This window comes from Cervus canadensis, chromosome 4 (genome assembly GCF_019320065.1).
Source record: "Cervus canadensis isolate Bull #8, Minnesota chromosome 4, ASM1932006v1, whole genome shotgun sequence".
In the NCBI taxonomy this organism is placed as follows: domain Eukaryota; kingdom Metazoa; phylum Chordata; class Mammalia; order Artiodactyla; family Cervidae; genus Cervus; species Cervus canadensis.
In genome coordinates, this window is record NC_057389.1 from 56,197,817 (window position 1) to 56,215,693 (window position 17,877).

The window sequence follows — 17,877 nt, forward strand, 5'->3', positions numbered from 1 at the left end:
ATGGAGAGGGATTGGAAACTGGCCTTCTGTGGACAAGATGGCTCGTGTCTTCTGTTGCAGGCGTCAGGAAGGCAGCGTGTGCAGCCACATCCCAGCTAGTCTCAGAGCTGACCAAGGAGGATGCCATGACCTGTGTTCCCGCCAAGATGCCTAAGAAGAGCGAGGAAGTCCCCACCATCCTTGAGGAGACTGCAGAGTTGCTTGGCCGTGCAAGCTAAGCCAGGTCCTGGGGCCATGGCAGCTCCTCGGTGGAGCCCCAGACTGTCCCGCCTGCAGCATGTGCCTGAAGGGTTGCAGAGGTGTCCTCTGCGGTGGCTGCTCCCATCACCCTGAACCCACCTTACTCTCCGGCATGCTGCTCTCTGCCCATCGCACACAGCTTCAGCTGCCTGGAGGCCAGAAGGAAAGGGCAGTGTGGGACCCGAGCCCAACCGGGGCGGTCCTGGCTCTTGTTACCAAAGCAGGCTCTGTGTTTGCTGCCTTAACCCCAAGTGTCTCCACTGTTCTCTGGGGCCTCATCTCAGTCAAGGCCCACCTGCTTTCTCAGCCCCTGCCTCTCCAGTGGGCTTTGCCTAGGTCAATCGTGCTGGGTTTGTGCTTTTCTCTTGTGTTTTCTCTGGTCCTGAGAGCAGCATGGGCTTAGGAACCTCTGGGCTCCATCCCCCCAGCTCTGCTCTGCCTGCCCCGGCTCCTGTTGTCTATTACTGGTGGGGAGGCACCGGGAGGTGCTTCCAAGGAAGTGGGAGCAGATCCCCCTCCTACCCCACCATTTGAGAAATACCTCCCCAGACAAGGAGGACCTAGACCACTTTTACCTGTCCTGCTGTGGCCTAGGCCAGGGCCTGGGGGCGGGCGGGCCGGGTGGGGTGGAGCCGCCCCCAGCCTGCTGCCATGCTGTGCGCCCTGGCCTCTCTCGACCCTCCCTCTATACCAGCCCCTGGCGGCTGAGCCACGGGCCCTCCTCACGCCCTCCCCAGAGCTTTGGTCTCATCTGAAAGTGTGGGCTGTACTGTGACCATCCCCACACCTTACCCTCTGTCTCCAAGGAAAGGGGAGGTAGAGCCTCCTGGTTGACAAATTGTTTTGCAAATGGATCTATTTTTATATGAATTTTTTTTTTTTTTTTTAAGAAAAATAACCCTTTCCCCTTTCCCCTCCATAATGTAAGAGGCTTTGATGGCAGGTTCCAGAGTCCCTGGGATTTCTCACCACAAGCCTCAGTTCTGAGCAAGCCCCCTGGACCTCCACTCAGCCCTTAAGCCTCTGGGCCCTCGATGCCAGTGCAGACTCTCACCCCCAGCATCTGACTCGGGGGCCAGAGGCGGCTCTTCTCTGGTTGAGCTGGACCAGGCCTAAGAGTAATAGGAGCTCTCAAACGACAAAGAGTTTTTATAAATTTAATATATTTATCAAGCCAAATGTGCAGATGCTAACTGGACGCTCTGGAGAAGTGGGCCCAGGGACGCCCCACGCCTGTTCTCTCTTCAGCAGTGGGAAGGCCACATGCTTTGGTGGCCACAGCCACAGGAAGCTCAGATTCTCTGGCTAAAGGTAACACTTTGCCCTCCTGTGCTCCTCTCAGCTTCCCACCCCAGGTAGGGGGCGAGAATGGCACTGGCAAGGCCTGGCCCCAAAGTATAGTTCTTAGAGCAAGGGGAGCTTAGGAGACCTCAGGCGCCTCCAGGGAGGCCTTGAGGTTGGGCAGAAGGGTTCTGGTTGCTAGAGCCTGTGTGCAAAGGGGCACCGGCAGCCCCCCTGAGCTAGTGCTGGGAAGACTATGGTGGGGGGAACCTGCTACTCCCCTCAGTCCCCTCCTCCCTGCTGACATCTGGGGCTTTGACCCTTTCTTTTTTAATCTACTTTTGCTAAGATGCATTTAATAATAATAATTTAAAAAAAAGGGACAAAATGCAAACCTGTTTCCCTCACCTTTTGGGCTTCTGGGATGTCATCACCTCCAGTTTGTTGGGTTTGTTTCCAACTGTTAATAAAGCATTGAAACAGCCTTCCAGCTTCCTTTGTGAATTTCTGCACTCTTTTCACTGTCATCCAGGCTTCTCCCCAGTTGTCCTGCCTCAAGCCTGTGACTGACTTGACAAATCATCAGAAGGGTGGCGGCACCTTCGTGTGCTGGCTGGGTGCAGGGCTGGTTGCCTCTGTAAGGGAGTGGGGCCCCAGTTCAGCCCCTACCCTTCTGTATTGCTGCCTGTTAGCTCAGAACCCTTTTCTGGACCCCACCCCCACCTCCCCATAACCCCAGGCTTCATCTGCAGTTTCCTGGCAGTACCTGGGCCTGTCTTGCTAAGGGAACCCTGTGACTGCATTTCTCCCACGTTCCCCTCCCTCTGGACACACTTGGTGGCCACAGACCACCATCCCGGCTAGGGCTTACCTTGGGGTGGAAACCTGAGCCCGCCCAGCAGAGGTCAACAGACAGACGTCTTGATACTCAGACTTGTTTGAGCACACTGTGGCCTGAACAAAGAAACCTTACAGACCAGACCCAGGATAGACAAGGAGGGGCTTGGAGAGGACAGGAGGCCATTTGGGCAGCTCTGCAACTAAAAGTGTCATTAAGTAGCCCTGGAGCCTGGGCAGCTACCTCTCCAGGATGGTTGGGGATGTGGAGGTGGGTTCTCTGCGTCCTTCCTCCCTACCCCCGGAGGCTGTACACTTCTGGCTTAGGCTGCACAGGCACACGTACCAATCAGGCGACCAACCACAGCTGCTCACACGCTCTGCTCTGCCAGTCTTCTGCCGTGCCTGGAATAGAACCCAGGCGACCGACACCCCGCCCTCTGCAGCCTGGCCCTCAGAAACAACACCCTGTTCCATCTCAGCGGCCGCGCACACCACCCTTCCTCCCACGCAAGAAGGCCGCCCCCAGCAGCTTATGTGGAAGGCTCGGTTTCCATGACAACGGACTTCAGGCGCTGGCAAACGTTTGACCGGCTCCAGGAGAGAACACAGGATGTGCAGAGACAGCCACCCCCCCCCCCCGACCCCTGCCGCTGGGCATGCCCTTACCCTCACCGACCCCCCTCTGATAACCCTAGTGGGTCTTTTCTATCTTTCCGCCCCTTCTGGCCTTTCCTCCCACTCTGTAGCCTGCAGCTTTGGCGGCAGCAACCTCCAATTCCTCCTTCCTTGGAAGCGGCGGGAGGTGGGCTAGACCAGTAGTGAAAGCGCCGAGAGAGGAAGGAGGGAGGCCGGGAGGCCGTTTGGTCTGCGGGTAATCCGATGTCCGGCGTGCCCTCTGTCCCCTGGACGCCCCCCCCCCCCTTTCCTGCACACACGCAAGGAAGCGGCGAACCCTGCGTTTCCATGGCTTTGCTACAGAGAGGCAACCTAGAACGTGAATTCCAGATGGGAAAACAGGCGCAAGCTGTAGACTGGGCCTCGGCATTCCCTCCCTCCCACCCTCGCGGCATTCCCAAGCCCCCTGAGGTGGGGGGAGGGGCGGGGTGGAAGAGGGCGGGCAAAGGAGAGTCCACCCTCCTCCCGCCCGCGAAGCTGGGAGGGCGCTCAGGGTGGTCACTTGAGCAGGGAAGGGGCGGAACTCAGGAAGCGTCCACAGCCCCCCTCCAGCTCTGTGTTCAGCCCGCGCCGCCCCCTCGCATGAGTCTGCTCTTCTGCCTGGAGACAGAGGCAGACAGACGACTGCGCACTGCCACGTCGCGCTCAGAAATCCCTCCTCCACTGCGGACCCGCAAGCCGATTACACACACAGTGTACAGTCCCACAGGCACCATTACGGTCAATCGGACACCGATTATATGTGCACAATCGTGCTGCGCGCATACACAGCCGCATTTAACAATTATACAGAGATACTCAGGCAGTGACACAAAACCGAGACAGCCCAATCATCGCCTCCCGATCCCGCTCTTCCAGCGTACTCTGAGCTCATCACTTCATCCATAGACGCCAGGAGCCCCCATCTCTTACACAGAAACAGCCAACCTTTCAGAAGAAACCTTTTAATTTTTCAAAGAAAAAAAGCCATATAAATATTAGAGTATAAAACTTGCGTGAGACACAGGAAGGGGGTGGGGTCGGGAGCTACGTGACTATGCAAAGAGAAGCGCTTAGAGGAGTCAGTACGCGGGAAGGGGGCGCCGCAGCGCGTGGACACAGCACAACACAGCACGGGCCGCCGCGGGCGGGCTCGGAGACAGACGGCTGCGCGGAGCCCGCCGCCCGCTCGCCATCACGGAAAGATACGCCGCACTATACACTATTGGTTATTCTACACCAGCCGGAAGAGGGAGGGGGTTTCTATACTAAGTAAGGGCTGGGATGGGGTTCTCGAGAAGCCCCGCTGGGTGAGCGGGACAGGGGGCAGAGGGGTGAGCAGAGGAAGGTCTATGCACAAGGAGGCACTGGGGGACTTTAACCAGGCTCTGGCCACGAGGGGGCGGACTGGGGGCCTGGGCAGTGGCCTTCACAGAGAAGGAATGGCACCTGCAAGGTGAAGGGCTGGGGCCGCTGGGGCAGGGGGTGCCCTGTGGAGAAGCCCTGATCTCAGGCTGACACTTTCTGTCCACTTGGTCCCTCCTCTAGCTCCCTTCCTTCCCAACCCAGGGACCAAAAATAGCCGAGCGGGCCCCTCCCTCCCTATTGGGGCCACACGAATCCTTCCACCAGCACCTCTGGAGTACCCAGCACCCACAGAGGCCCCTCTGACCTCTCCAGGGGACCTGTCCTAATCCTGCTCAGAGCTGCCTTGGACCACAAGGCCAGTTCAAACCCACCGGTGCTGGAAGCTCAGCCCACCGCTGGCTGCCAGGCTGCCCTGTTACATGAAAGATGAGGGTCCAGCCTGGGGCATGGCTTCCGGCTGGAACCTGGGGATCTGGTCGGTACCCTGGGGCATACAGAGCCTCCTACAAGACCCTGTTAACTGACGGGATCAAGCTTTGTCCACCCCCCATCCACACCCACACCCTTCTTTATCTTAGCACCCCACACTGTCTCAGAACATGCAGTGGGGTCTCTGGTTTGGGGAGGGGGAAGTCACAGCATGCAGTGGGAACATCAAATGATGACAAACAGAACAGAACAAAAGACTGGTCCCCAGGGTGTTGGGAAGAGGCATGGTAGCAAAATGCCCTCCCTAAATCCAGCAAGCATCAGTACCATGGGAATGGTGACCATGTCTCCCAAAAACTTGAGCTTGGTCTCAGGTTCTGGAAGGAAATGAAGGGACTGGCACCAAACCATGCTTTTGGGGGAAGTTTGAGAATTGAAGGAGAGGTCAAGAAGTCATGATGCCCTTCCAACTCTTCAGAACTATGAGCCTTTTTAGGTCACCAGGTACCTCAACACCCCAACCACCTTAAGAAAGAGAAGAGTGGGCTGGGGTGGGGAGGGCAGGAGGGAGGTAGGGGATGGGCCTGATTGAATTTGGAAGATGGAGGAGTTCAGCTGTAACTGAAGGGGGTGTGATAAATGGTGTCTACACGAACCCCACTACCCCCATGGGCACAGCAAGTGATTGGATGGGGGTTCCCAGCAGAACTCCCTTTGCATATTCAATCCCTTGGGGGCAGAGAGGGGGGTGTTGACCTGGCACTTGTTTCCATTTCCCAAGGGGAGCATGGCCTGGGCCCCTACCAGTTTCCTGGGGGTGAGCCCTGAAATCCGAGGCTTGGGCACAGGTAGGGAGAGGCTGGACTGGTTGGGGAGGGAGGCTGCCCTGTGGCTCCGGGCCTGGCCTCCACGTTACTTCTTTTCCTTCTTGCCCGACTTCTTCTTGTTGCCATTGCCTCCTGCCGGGGCCTTGCCATCACGCTTGCCAGCTGCGTTGGTCAGAGTGGCGTTGCTGCCAGGGATGTAGACATTCTGGCGGTAGTCGGGCACATGCTGCAGGGTGAACTGGGGCCCGTAGCGGGCACTCAAGCCCATGGTGCCGGCACCCCCTCCCAGGGTGGAGCTCCCATCAGCGGCTTCTGCAGAGACAAGGGAAGGTCAGGGGCTAAACCTCAGGGTCCCCAAGTCCCTCTCTTATAGCACCAGCAGGGAGAGCACTGGACGCGCCATCCTGACCCACAAGGGTAGAGCTGAGAAGCTCCAGAGTGACCACCTAGGTTTGTTTCCTAGTTCTTTTCCTACTAGCCAAGTCTACCTTAACCTCCCTAAGTCTCCTCAGATTTCTGAATTGCAAAATGAGGATAATAATGGTACTTACCTCCTCTGGTTTGGTGAAGGCTAACCAGGATTACAAGCACCTTGTAACCAAGATTACATATATCAAGCACCTAGAATAGTGCCCGCTGCCTGGTAAGGGCGTCAAACACGCTAGCCGTCATCTCTCTCCAGGCTGAGACTTGGCTCTTGAGACCCTGCCCCAGCCTTTCTCCGGGCAGCCTCTCTGGTCTCCATGCTTGGCCCCCGTGGTTCCTGCAGGTTCCTAGCCTGTTTCACCCAGTGCAAAGCACAGAGTGGGCACCGAGTCATTCTGTTTTGAGGGGTGGGGGCTCTTCCAGGGATTCATTTCAGAACAGCAATCGATGCCGACTCTGTGCCAGGGACCTTGCTAGATGCTACATGTGCATGATGGCATCTAACCTGCATGCAACACTCCAGGGAGGTGTGTGCTAGTACCCTGCTATAGAGATGAGAGAAGTCAGGGTCAGAGGAGGTAAAAGATTTGCCCAAGGCCACACCAGCCAGGACAGGGGAGAGCAAGGGTGAGGCCTAAGTACATCCTAGGTGTAGCTGTAGGGTATGGTCACCACCAGCAGAGGCCTGGACCTCATCACTACTCTGAGGGTGAAGAAGGGGAGAGGCTGAGAAGATGACGACTGACCGCAGGACCAGCTGTTTTAGGTCCAATGTGGGCCCAGGCTCACAATGTCAGAGTAGGTGACATCACAGAGCCTGCAGCCCAGCTTCCTGCTCTGCACAAGGAGAAACTGGGGTCCAAAGGACTGCAAGTTCCGGCCCTGGCTCAGCATCATCTGGGAGCTTGACAGAATCACAGACTCTCAGAATCTGCATTTGAACACCATATCCAGGTGACATGTGGCTGCAGGTGATGTGTGGCACATTGAAGGGAGAGAAATACAGAAGACCCTACTTGTCACTGAGGTTTTGTGAGGATTCCAGGAAAAAGTGCTTCACCCAGTGCCTGGGCACTCGGAGAGAGCTCACTAAAGGTTTGCTGTTGCCAAAATCACCCTCGCCCTCATCACTGTCACCGTCACCATACCCTGTGTCACTGCTGCTCCCCTCCACGCCCCCTACCTCCAGGGGGTTTAAAAAAAAAAAGAACAACATGGGGTTTTGATGACTCTGCTGAGTTCAGGAGGGCTCCTGTTGGAGTCCTCTGGCAGCTAGAGAGTTAAAGCCCCAGAAATGCCCAGCCCAGACCCCCCAGTCCAGCAGAAGGGCTCCCCCGACCTGGCCTCCTTCTACCCCCACCCTAGACCCTGGGAGTGCGCAGAGAGGGTGACTAAAGCCAGAGAGGCTGAGTAATCCTGGGACATCAACCAGGGATTGAGAAATAGAGAGACAAGAAATATTTTCAAAGAACAGCATCAGAGGGGGAGGGACGAAAGGGAAAGCAAAGGAGAGAGGAGCCCCAGTGTTTCCTCCTCCTCATTCCAGGCTCAGGTTTCCACAACCTCCATTTCAAGTCCCAAATCCCAGCATCCGGGGGCCTTTAGGGGGCGGGGAAGTGAGCTGGGTGGGAGGGAGCAGCGCCCACTTCCTTCTCTCCTTTCCCCAGCCCTTTCATCCCACTGACATTTCTATATTTTCTCTAATTAACTCCAGGAGGGAGCCGGTCCCCGACTGCCCCCACCCCTCCCCCCTGCCTGGGAATATAAGTGCTGGGGGGAGGGGCCCAGATCTGGCTTCAAGAGCCAAGGTTCCCGAGTGATTTAGGGGCAAAGAGGGGAGACGTCAGAGGCGCCAGTGAGCAGGGGAGGGTGGGAAGAGATGGGCACCAAAAGGGGGAAGGGAGGCAGAAATAGAAAGATAGGAAGGGCGGGATTGGATAACTGGAAGCCAGGCCCACCCACATCCTACAACACACCCAGGATCTCTAAGAAGCACCGGAGCAGACAGAAATGACAAAGCCAGCCCCTGCCACCCCCTCCCTAGAAGCACAGACCTGACGTTGGCCAGCGTTACGGGATGCACTGAAGTGGGGCTGGCCAGGAGGGAAGACTGGGAAACCCAGAGTGTAACAAAAACAGGCCGACCTTGAGTTCTGTCCCGTCAGCTCTGCCACTAAGGAGCCAGCCATGTGACCTTGACCAAGGCCCTGTCTGACCCCAACCTCAGTTGGACTGCAGGCTCTGACCTTCTGCAGAATCAAGTCTCCAAGGGCACCTCCTTCTACCCCTGTAAGACTTAGTCTGGGCAGGAACTGGGATCTTCCCTGAGCACAAGGGGAAACAGACTCTGAAGAGCAGCAAGGAAGAACCTGGGCGTCCTCTGGCCTGGAGGAGGTTAAGGCACTGCCCGCCTCCGCTCCCCTCTCCCACTCCTCAGGGAAAAGGCTCCCAGCCCCAGCGCTCCCCCTCTGCCCTGCAGTCCCCACCCAGGGGCTAAAGGCAGAAGCTCCAAGCAGCCCTGGCCGCCTGAGCCACAGACCGCAGCCTCCTAGAGAGCACACCTTCCCCTCAAACGTTTATATAAAAAGCCTCCCAAGTGTACTTATTCTCCCCACTCACTCACTCGCCCTTAGCGGCCCCACAGGCCTGGCCGGGCTGGACTCCAGGAACCTCTCTGGCTCCAGGGCCAGGAAATCGGATGTGAAAGTGAGAGTAGGGCCTGACCCTGCCACCTCCACCCCCAGGATCCATCCCCTAAGGCCAGGGTTTACTCTCGGGTCAGGCCCTGTGTGGGCTGGAGGGGTGGAACCCTGACAGGGGAGGCAGCCTGCGGTGACCCCAGGGACCTCCTGGGAGGGTCTGGGGCTATAAATACTGACTCCATTTCTGTTTTTAAAATCTGGATTTAGGCTAAAAAGGCTGCTTCCTGGCTTTAGGGTTTAAAGCCACAACAGCTAAATATACGTTACTGTCTGTTTACTTCCCTCAAGAGTCCAACTTGGCACCTTCTCAGACCCTGCCACCTGCCTCTCTCATACTCAGAGTCTGGCCTCTCTAGAATTACAGTGGCCCTGCCCCACCCCCCACCCCCCAACCTGGGCCAGCCCTGTCTTCCCAGAAGGCTGGTGCCCCTGCTACTGCTCCCTTCCTCTTCATCAGCCGTGGGCCTGGCCCCCCATGGCCTCACAGACACCCAGGGAAGCCTTGTCAGATTAAACAAATGAAAACAAAGGGTGCCCAGTTAAATGTGAATTTCATGTAAATTTTTTTTTTAGTATAGTTATGTCCCAGTTCTAACATTTGGGACCTACTTATGCTAAAATACTATTTGTTGTCTATTTGAAGTTAAAATTTAACTGGCCATCCTGTATTTTATCTGGAACCCCAATCTGGGAGAATAATGCAGCATTAAGAGAAACCTGTTCACCTAAAAGGGAAACTGAGGCTGGATGGAAAGGCAGACGTGGTCACTGGAGCAGACAGGGCATGATCATAGGAGCAAGCTGGGTTAGAATCTCCAGTCTGCAGCTCAAAATGGGGCCTTCGAGCAAGGAACTTCTCAGTCCCCTCATCTGTCAAATGGAAGGACTCAGACCAGCCCTGCAGAGCTGCGAGAAGATCCACCGACATGAGGCCCATCCAGCTTGCCGAGCGTGAGCTGGGGCAGCGTGCAGGCACGAGGGCAGAGATTACTGCTCTGGCTTTACCTGATTCTCCACTAACCAGGCCTCCAGAGCCACTGGGCAGTGGGGCTCTCAGTTCACTGAGTAAGGCCCGTGCCTGAGTCCTCCGCCAGCCTCCATGTAAGCCCAGGGTTAGTTGCTCCAGAAGCTAGTGCTTATTAACAGGCATTATTCTAATTCTACCTTCTACCCCACCATGGGTCAAAAGAGACCATCATCTATCAATTTTCACCACTGCGTTTGGTGCCCTTCCTCTCTGCCAATCCTGTCCTGAGGCCTTTAGACACTACAGGGAGAGCTGTTGTTTCTGCACCGATGTTACAGTCAGTGAGACCGCGGCCCAGAGCGGGCGAGTCACTTGCTTGAGGACTCGCAGCTAAGTGGTGGTGCCAGGGCTGGAACCCAGGCCGGCCGGCTTCCAAAGCCTGTGCTCTTCAGTTCTAATGACACTGTTCTCCCTCCATGCTCAGGACTCTTGGTTGTCATCCCTGAAGACTAGCATCACCTGAATCTCTATCACTGAAGGTCTTTGTTAACTTGTGGGAAAACCAAAGTCCTGCTCTGGAAGTGGGGGCTACAAGAAAAAAAAAAAAGAGAAGGGGTCCCACAGGTCCAGAGTGTGTTTCGTACTGGGAGTATCCACACCCACTTCCATGGCTTCAGGGTGGTACGGATCAGGCCCCAGGCCCCAATACTATGTGCTTTACCATATCATTTTACTGAATCCTCACAGAAACCCCTTGAGGTCTCTGTTCCCATTTTCTTGATTGAGGAAACTGAAGTTTAGAGAGATTAAGCAAATTGATCAAAGGCACAAAGATTGTAAGTGGCAGAGCTAGGACCCGACCTATAGGTGTCCCTTCTGGGGCAACACTTGTAACCACTGCTCCCTACTTCTCCTGCAAGGATCTTTCCTTATTTATTCCCCTTTGGGCATCCCAGAGCCCCCATCCCTCAGCTACTCCCTAACCTGTCTTTATATCCTAGAATTAAGGGCTGTCTCAGACCAGCTGACATATAGCTTGGAAGCCAGTCTCGGGGCACGGTGCTGTGGGATGCACCCCAGGACCCCAGGTCTCCTACTCCACATGTGTTGGCACAACTTACCACTGGCGGAGGCCAAGATCATGGCTTGTAGCATCTCTGTGTCAAACTGGTTGTTGGGCCAGGTGCCGGTCTCATCGCCATTTTGGGATCTGCGGAAAGAGTGGGCTGGTGAGCGTGCTCTCCCAAGCCACCCCACCCCTACCCCTCCTGTCCTCGCTCAGGGCCCCCAGATCTAGTGCCCAACCCCAGCCCACGCCCAAGACCTGCCCCTTTCAGCAAGGTAGGAGGGAGCTTACACAATCCTTCAGAAGCCAGACCCCCACCTGCCAGTCCCCCAAACCAGCTTTCTACCTATCATTTCAGACACCATGGCCCTTGGAGGGAGGGGGCAGGACGCACTGCAGCTTGCTCGTCTGCCCGCCCCCACCGTGAGGAAGCGGTGGCTCACAGGAAGGGAGAGCAGACCCTCTCCAGAGGACAGTGGAGGGTGGGAAACAGGAGAGAACGTGCCAGAGCTTGAGAAAGGCCTAAGAACCTAGAGGCAGAGGCTAGGAGGCGCACAAGACGCTGAGGCCAGGAGAGAGGCTGCTAAAACTCAACTCTGATATGCTTCGGTGGCTCACTCAGGCCTCAGGATAAAATCCACAGGCACCTGAGAACCAGCCCTTCCTATTTCCCAAGAACCACACTCCCAGTATTCTATCGTGAACCCTTTCTGAGTCCCCTTCATGACTCCTCACTCTCTCTTACCAGCTCCTTTGGGTCAGATACTGCTTCCTAGAATGCAAGCTTCCTACCTCTGCCTTGATAACGTGAAGTGAGTAAGTTTGTCAGAAGGGACCCCTGAGCCCACCCAGGCTGGGTTAGGTGCCTTTGCCATGTTCCCACCCCGACTGGCTGCTCTGTGGCAGCTCTAGGCCCAGGGGGACTGCCATTGTCCCATCCCCTATGCCCCGCCCCCCCCAATCTGCTCCACCCACAGACCCAGCTCCTTGAGCTTTAGGAACAGGGCTCTGCCTGTTTCCTACTGAAGCACCTAGTTAACAACTTTAGATGCTCTAAACATTGAGAAAAACACGAGGTGATTCATTAATTGTTAAAAACGCTAACCTGAACTCTAAGGAATGGTACCCCAACCTGGACTTTTTCCCATAGTAATTTTACTCCTATGCTTTAAGAGAATTTCCAAGGCTCAAATGATTTCCATTTTCGAAGGGAAGCAGAAGCAGCCTGACAAACAGTCTATTAGTTGACCTCTGCACTGTCTGGAACACTGAAATTCCTCAATGAATGCTTGTTGCCTGAGAGCCCTACAGAGAAAGTTAGGTCACTAAGAGGTAAGAAGCATTTTGCACCAAGGGAGGGGCTGGAAGGCAGGCCCTGAAGGCATGCAAGTTGGGGTGGGGGAGGGACGGAGTGTAAAAGTCTGTATTTTGTAACACAGAGATCTGGGGGTACTGCTTTAACCCAGTGAACAAACTGAGCATCACACTGACAGGAAATGATTCCCAGCACAAAGAGCAGTGTCCCCCACACGGTATTCCTACCAGACTGTGTAACCTGACCTCACTGTGAGAAAATGATCCCCGAACACAGGCTCTGGGACGTTTTGAAAGACAACTGGCCTGGAGTCTTTAAAACATGTCTATGTCATCACACACACACACACACACACAACCTCCAAAAGGCAAGGAGGCTGTTTTAGATTAAAGGAGATGAAAGAGAGGTAGCAAGCCAATGCAATTTATGCTGTTTGATTGAATTCTGGCGTTAAAAAAAAAAAACAAAAACAAAACAGGTTAAACGGACATTTGGGGAACGTTTATGAAAATATGCTAGTGGACTGTGTATTATTGCATTAATGTTAAAGTCATCAAATGTGAGCATTCTTTTGTGGTTATGTATGAGAATGTTATTGTTGTCAGGAGAGATACTGAAGTATTTCAAATGTTTTTAGGTCTGCAACTCTCAAATGGTTCAGGGGGTGAGTGCGTGCATGTTGCGAGAGAGAAAAGAGAAAATAAATGTGCAAAATTTTAACGACTAATATATCTAAGTTTTAAAGAGTATGTGGATGTTCATCATACTATTCTTTCAACTTTAAGAGGTTTGAGCCATTTCAAAGTAAAAAATTGAGCGATACAATAAAGTCAGCTAGGAGAAGGGTAGTGTTGGGAGAACTTTCCAAGCAAAAGGAGTAAAACGCCCCAGCCTCTGAGGCTGGGCGGAGCTCAGCGAGCTCAGAGCCAGTGTGGCTGCTACGGGATGTGGTGGTGGGGCTACAAAGTGTACACTGGAGATTGTGTTCTTACCCTAAGAGCTCTGGGAAGTCTCTGAGGTGTATAAAAGGGGTTGTCAATTAAGTATTTAAAGATCACTGTTAAGATAGGTAAACTCCTTCAAATTGAATTTTTTATTAAAATATTTTAGTTTCTTTTATTGTTATCTTCCAGGTGTCTAAATCTCCAGTCTGTTGTACTGGTAACTTAACTCTGTAATAGAATAGCTTGCTGCCAACTCTTTATGTTAAGTAATTTTTAAATATTTGTAATATTGTTGAGTGACTAATAAACTATTAAGTTACTGGCATTAAAAAGAAGATCATTGCTGCTCCCAAGAGAAGACCGAGGGATGAGGGGCACCTCTGGGAGGGCAGGAGCCCAGTGACGGAGGCTCAGCCACCTCTGTCTCCATGACAACCCAGGAGTCCTCACTTGCAGGCAGACTGAGCTCTCTCTGGGCTCGCCTGGGGGTGCAGGGCTGAGGCAGGAGGGCTCAGGCTGAGACAAAGGGCCTAATGCGGATACAAAGGGGAGAGCAGATGGGGCAAGCAGCAGGGGGCTGTGGAGCGGACAACAGGGTCAGACACCAGGTTAGGAGGATACCCTGTGCTGGTGGGTGATGGTGTTGAGGGAATGAAGGTGAGTGGAAAGGCGGGCCTGGAACCATGATGGACTGGGCGGGGCTGCGAGGAGGGTTCTTAGGAAGTGACTGAAGGCTGGAGGCCAAGCCCATGGGCAGGAGATGAGTAGAAAGAGAGTTCTTGTTGAGCCGTTTATTGACAGCTTCTTATTTCTGGGTACTGGGCTGACTAAACTATATACATATTGTCTATTTCAGCCCAAGAAACACCCACAGGCAAGTGTTATCATCCTTATTTCCCAGCAGATGAAACCGGGGCTCAGAGAGGTTGAGAGACTTTCCCAAAATCACACAGCTGGCAATAGGCAGCTGTTGTGAAATCACACAAACTGGCCTAATGTGACTCCAAAGCCTATGCTCTTATACATAACAACATACTGGGCTTCAGCAGGGATGGGAACTCTTCCATGATTTGGGGAACAGTGAAAAATAATAGTGAAGGAGATGGACTACATCTAACTGACCATTTTCCAAGTGTCAGTGCCTGTGACAGGCCCTAGGATTTAAGAGACGATATGATCTTGCCCTAAGGAGTTTGTATTCTGGTGTGCTGGGGGGCTGTGTGTGAGGAACAACCCCAGAGGCCAGGCTGCAGTTAAATGCTCCCTGCATCCTGCTCAAAACAAGGAGAAACATGGAGAAGTCACCCCTGACCTTAGCCTGGGTTTAACTGTGTTCAATCTAAGTGCATGTGTATCTTTTTAATGTAGTAAAAGCCTGTCTGCACCAGATAAAATTTTTACCCATTAGAGAGGCTATTATGCAATAATTAAATGACTTATGAAGAACTTTTCTTATGATGTGGTACAAAGAGAAAAAAAAAAGGCTACAATACTGATGGACAGTATGACCTCAATTACTACCAAAAACAAACAAAACTAGTGAGAAATATACTACCTGACTGGGATTAAAATTTGCTGATATCCTGTGAACAAGTCTGTGATCAATTCGTCTAGATAATTAGATTTTAAAAAGCAGCAGTGGCAGAAACAAAAGAAGCAAGAGCAGAAAAAGCAAGAGCAGCTGCTTGTGCATGCTAAATGTACCAAGAAAAAAGTTTGAAATGCATTTAAAAATATTAAGAGAGCTTAAGACATGAGACTCTCAACCAAATACAAAATGTGGACCTTAATTTGGATAAGCACACAAACAGGTTAACAGAGAGCAATATATAACTGGGGAAATCTGAATACAGACTAAATATTTGATGATATTAATTATTATTATTATTAAATTATTTTTAGTGTTTATGAGTTTAAAAAAATGAATCACCTGTTAAAGATAATGAAGACTGATGAAATATGATGGCTGTGATTTGTTTTAAAATAACTCGGTGGGAGGAAGGAGATGTGAGACAAGTCAGGGGGTTAGTTTAAGATGGAGAGTGAGGCCAGAGAGGCTCACTACACCAATGTCTCTCCTCTTGCATAGGTTTGAAATTTTCTGTATTAAAAAAGTTAGTGGTGGTTTCCCTGGGTTGTAAAATTATGAGTGATTTTAAAAACTGTTTTTTCCATTTCTCATGTTTCTATAATCAGCAAGGATTATGAGCAGAAAAAAGTGAGTTGCTATTGGTTTGTTTGTTGAATGGCTGCCCAAACAGAGGGAAAGACAGTGTCCCCCGGGGGGAAGGCAGATCAGAAGGGGAAAGGCAGTGTGGTGCCATCAAAGGAGAACAGTGTGGGGACCGGGGGAAGCCACGCGGAGATTCTATTCCGGGCAGAGGCTGGGAACGGCGGCAGGGAGGGGCCTGGGGCATGGCTTGGGAAAGGAGAACTGGCTTGCTGGGCTCAGGCTTGAGACAACAGCTGTTGGGATCAGAAGCCAAGAAGTCAACCTGAGCATAGATGGTGGTGGAGAAGAGGAGCACCTGGAAGGCAAGGACTTCGGGAAACTCCCTTTTGTCCAGGCAGCGTGACATAGCACTGGCTTGAACCTGAACGAGGTTTATTGCAGAACTCAACACTAGCCCTGCTCTGAACCTGGGGTGCCAGCAGCCGAGATGGGCCAGAACCAGGGTTCAGTTGAATGAGAGAAACCACCCTTCTTCATCTGCTCACTCCCATCGGCTCATCAGAATGGCATCAGGGAAAAGCTCCCACCACTCTGTTGATTCTGAGAGGGCTCACCACAGGGCCTTTGCAAATGCTCTTTCCTCCACCTGCAATGTTCTTCCCCTTTCTTTCGGCTGGTTGATTCTCAACCTCATTTCTTCCTGATGTCCTCCTGCCCCCTGACTAGGTCACATCCCTATTGTATACTCTCAAGACCTACTGTATATTCTTCATAGCACTTAGGATAGCTGGAATCTCACTTTTTTTTTTTTAGTAATTATTTGATTAATATTTGTCTCCCTCAACACAGTATAAACTCCCTGAGGGCAGAGATTATGTCTATCTTATATCTCCTATACCTAAAACACCACCTGTTACTATTTACTGAATGAATGAAAGAGGGAAATCACAGTTGCTGAACCAGGCCCCTAACACTGATTTTGTCTCGGCCCCTGTTGCAGCTCAATCATAAGTGTTGATTCCTTCCCCTTCAAGCTACCCGAGGAAGGGAGAGTTCCTGAGCCTTCTCCTCCATCTCAAGAGCTCCCATGTCTACTTAGATTACCATGTCTCTCATACAATGAAAAGGGACTTGAGGGTGGGATAGGCATCCAATCCAGAGGGCACATCCTAGTCCACTGCTGAGCTGCAGTGAGCTCTGCTTCAGGGCCAGTATACGGCCTGGGGTGGTGGAAGGTCAAGGAAACACAAACTGCCCTGTATTTCTCATCATCTCAGCTCAAACGTCACTTCCCTTCTTTATCCCCCTCCCTCATTATACTCACATAACTGTCTTAGAACTTACTGTGATTTGTAACTAGAAATGTTTTTAGTGTAATTTGTTTAGTGTAATTTGTTGTCAATTTTCTGTCTTCCCTGCTGGCATGGAAGCCTGTGAGTACAGAGATTGTATCTGCTTGTTCACTCTTATGTGCTAGTGTTTAGCACAGGGCCTGGCTCATAGTAGATGCTCAATAAATATTTGTTGAATAAATAAACACATGAATGAATAAATGAATGACCTAATGGATAACCTGCAGGAAGGCTGGCGAGACCAGCAGGGAGAAAGGAGACAGCTGGGGTCAAGAGTGGGGCAAGGGCAGTCCAAATCATCGGGTTTGCTGCTTTCTAGGGGCCTCAGCCAGGAAGTGCCTGAGACCACGTTACCAGAGGCAGGATTCACAAGCCCAGGACCTGGAGTCTCCACCTTGCACCAAGGTGTCCTGGGCTCTGGTGGCAGTAGGACTCAGCATCTGTAGCATCTGGACAGAATGTGGGCAGCAAGCGTCCAGCCAGCAAGGAGCTGCGCAAGGCAGCCCAAGCTCTGCCCTCCCTCTGTCTTCTGGGCCTCTTGGACTCCACCAGGCTCCCGACTTCTAACAGGGAGGCCTGGCCCAGAGCCCACCCTGCTCCGCTCAGACCAACTGCAGGTCTTTTGCTGAAGTCCTCCCCCACTCCACCCCTGCCCCAGGGTGTTCCTGTCTTAGCAGGAATTCATACCAGATCGATCTGGGCAGCTGGGGCAGCCTGGATGGGAGGGTGTGCTGCGGAGAGCAGGAATCAAAGGCGGTGTGTGTGAGGGGCAGCGGAGGGAGAGCGCCTGGGGGTACAGGCGCCTGTGTGTGCTGGCTTGCCCACAAGTTTTAAGAAATGACAGACAGGGAGAGGGACGCAGAGTAAAAGTAAGGATAAAAGACTTAGAGATAAAGAAAGAGAAACAGAGAATGAGGCAGAAAGAGACAAAAAAGAGAGAGATACATAGAAACAAAGAAACACAGGCTGAGGACAGAGAGGAAAGCAAAAACAGTGAGAAATAGAGACTGGAGACAGAAGACCACTAGGAAGCGATGAAGGAGGAGAGACAGGAGAGAAGTCAGGGACAGTGAGAGGAGGGCAGAGACAGAACAGGAAAAGCAGAGACTGAGACTGAGGAGGAGTCACATTTATTCACTGATTCCACATTTATTGAGCACCTAGCCATAGCAGGCGCAGCGAAAGGCACAGGTCAGTGCAGGCGGACGCAAATGGTAGGGACCGAGATACAGCAACACAGACAGAAACTGAGACAGAGACGAGGAGAGAGGGAGAGGCAGACTAAGACAGGCT

General features: G+C 52.6%; 2 protein-coding genes across 35 annotated transcripts in view; one reads left to right on the plus strand and one right to left on the minus strand.

The window, feature by feature from the left end:
- The window catches only part of DIAPH1 (diaphanous related formin 1), a 108,907-nt gene extending 106,901 nt beyond the window's left edge, over window positions 1-2,006 (plus strand). For all 3 annotated transcript variants that reach the window (XM_043465183.1, XM_043465181.1, XM_043465182.1), the window contains one exon: window positions 61-2,006. In XM_043465183.1, coding sequence (XP_043321118.1) covers window positions 61-99 — 39 coding nt within the window. In that variant the 3' untranslated portion in view covers window positions 100-2,006. The remainder of the gene's footprint in view (window positions 1-60) is intronic.
- Window positions 2,007-3,964: 1,958 nt separating this feature from the next.
- Window positions 3,965-17,877, minus strand: part of LOC122439783 (protocadherin gamma-C4) — a 180,136-nt gene continuing 166,223 nt past the window's right edge. For 31 of the 32 annotated variants that reach the window (XM_043465185.1, XM_043465215.1, XM_043465188.1 and 28 more), the window contains 2 exons: window positions 10,856-10,944; window positions 3,965-5,951 (listed from right to left, as the gene is read on the minus strand). In XM_043465185.1, the coding sequence (XP_043321120.1) occupies window positions 5,725-5,951; window positions 10,856-10,944 (316 nt within the window). In that variant the 3' untranslated portion in view covers window positions 3,965-5,724. Of the gene's footprint in view, window positions 5,952-10,855; window positions 10,945-17,877 lie in introns of those variants that run through there. The other variant, XR_006268995.1, reaches the window with a different exon arrangement.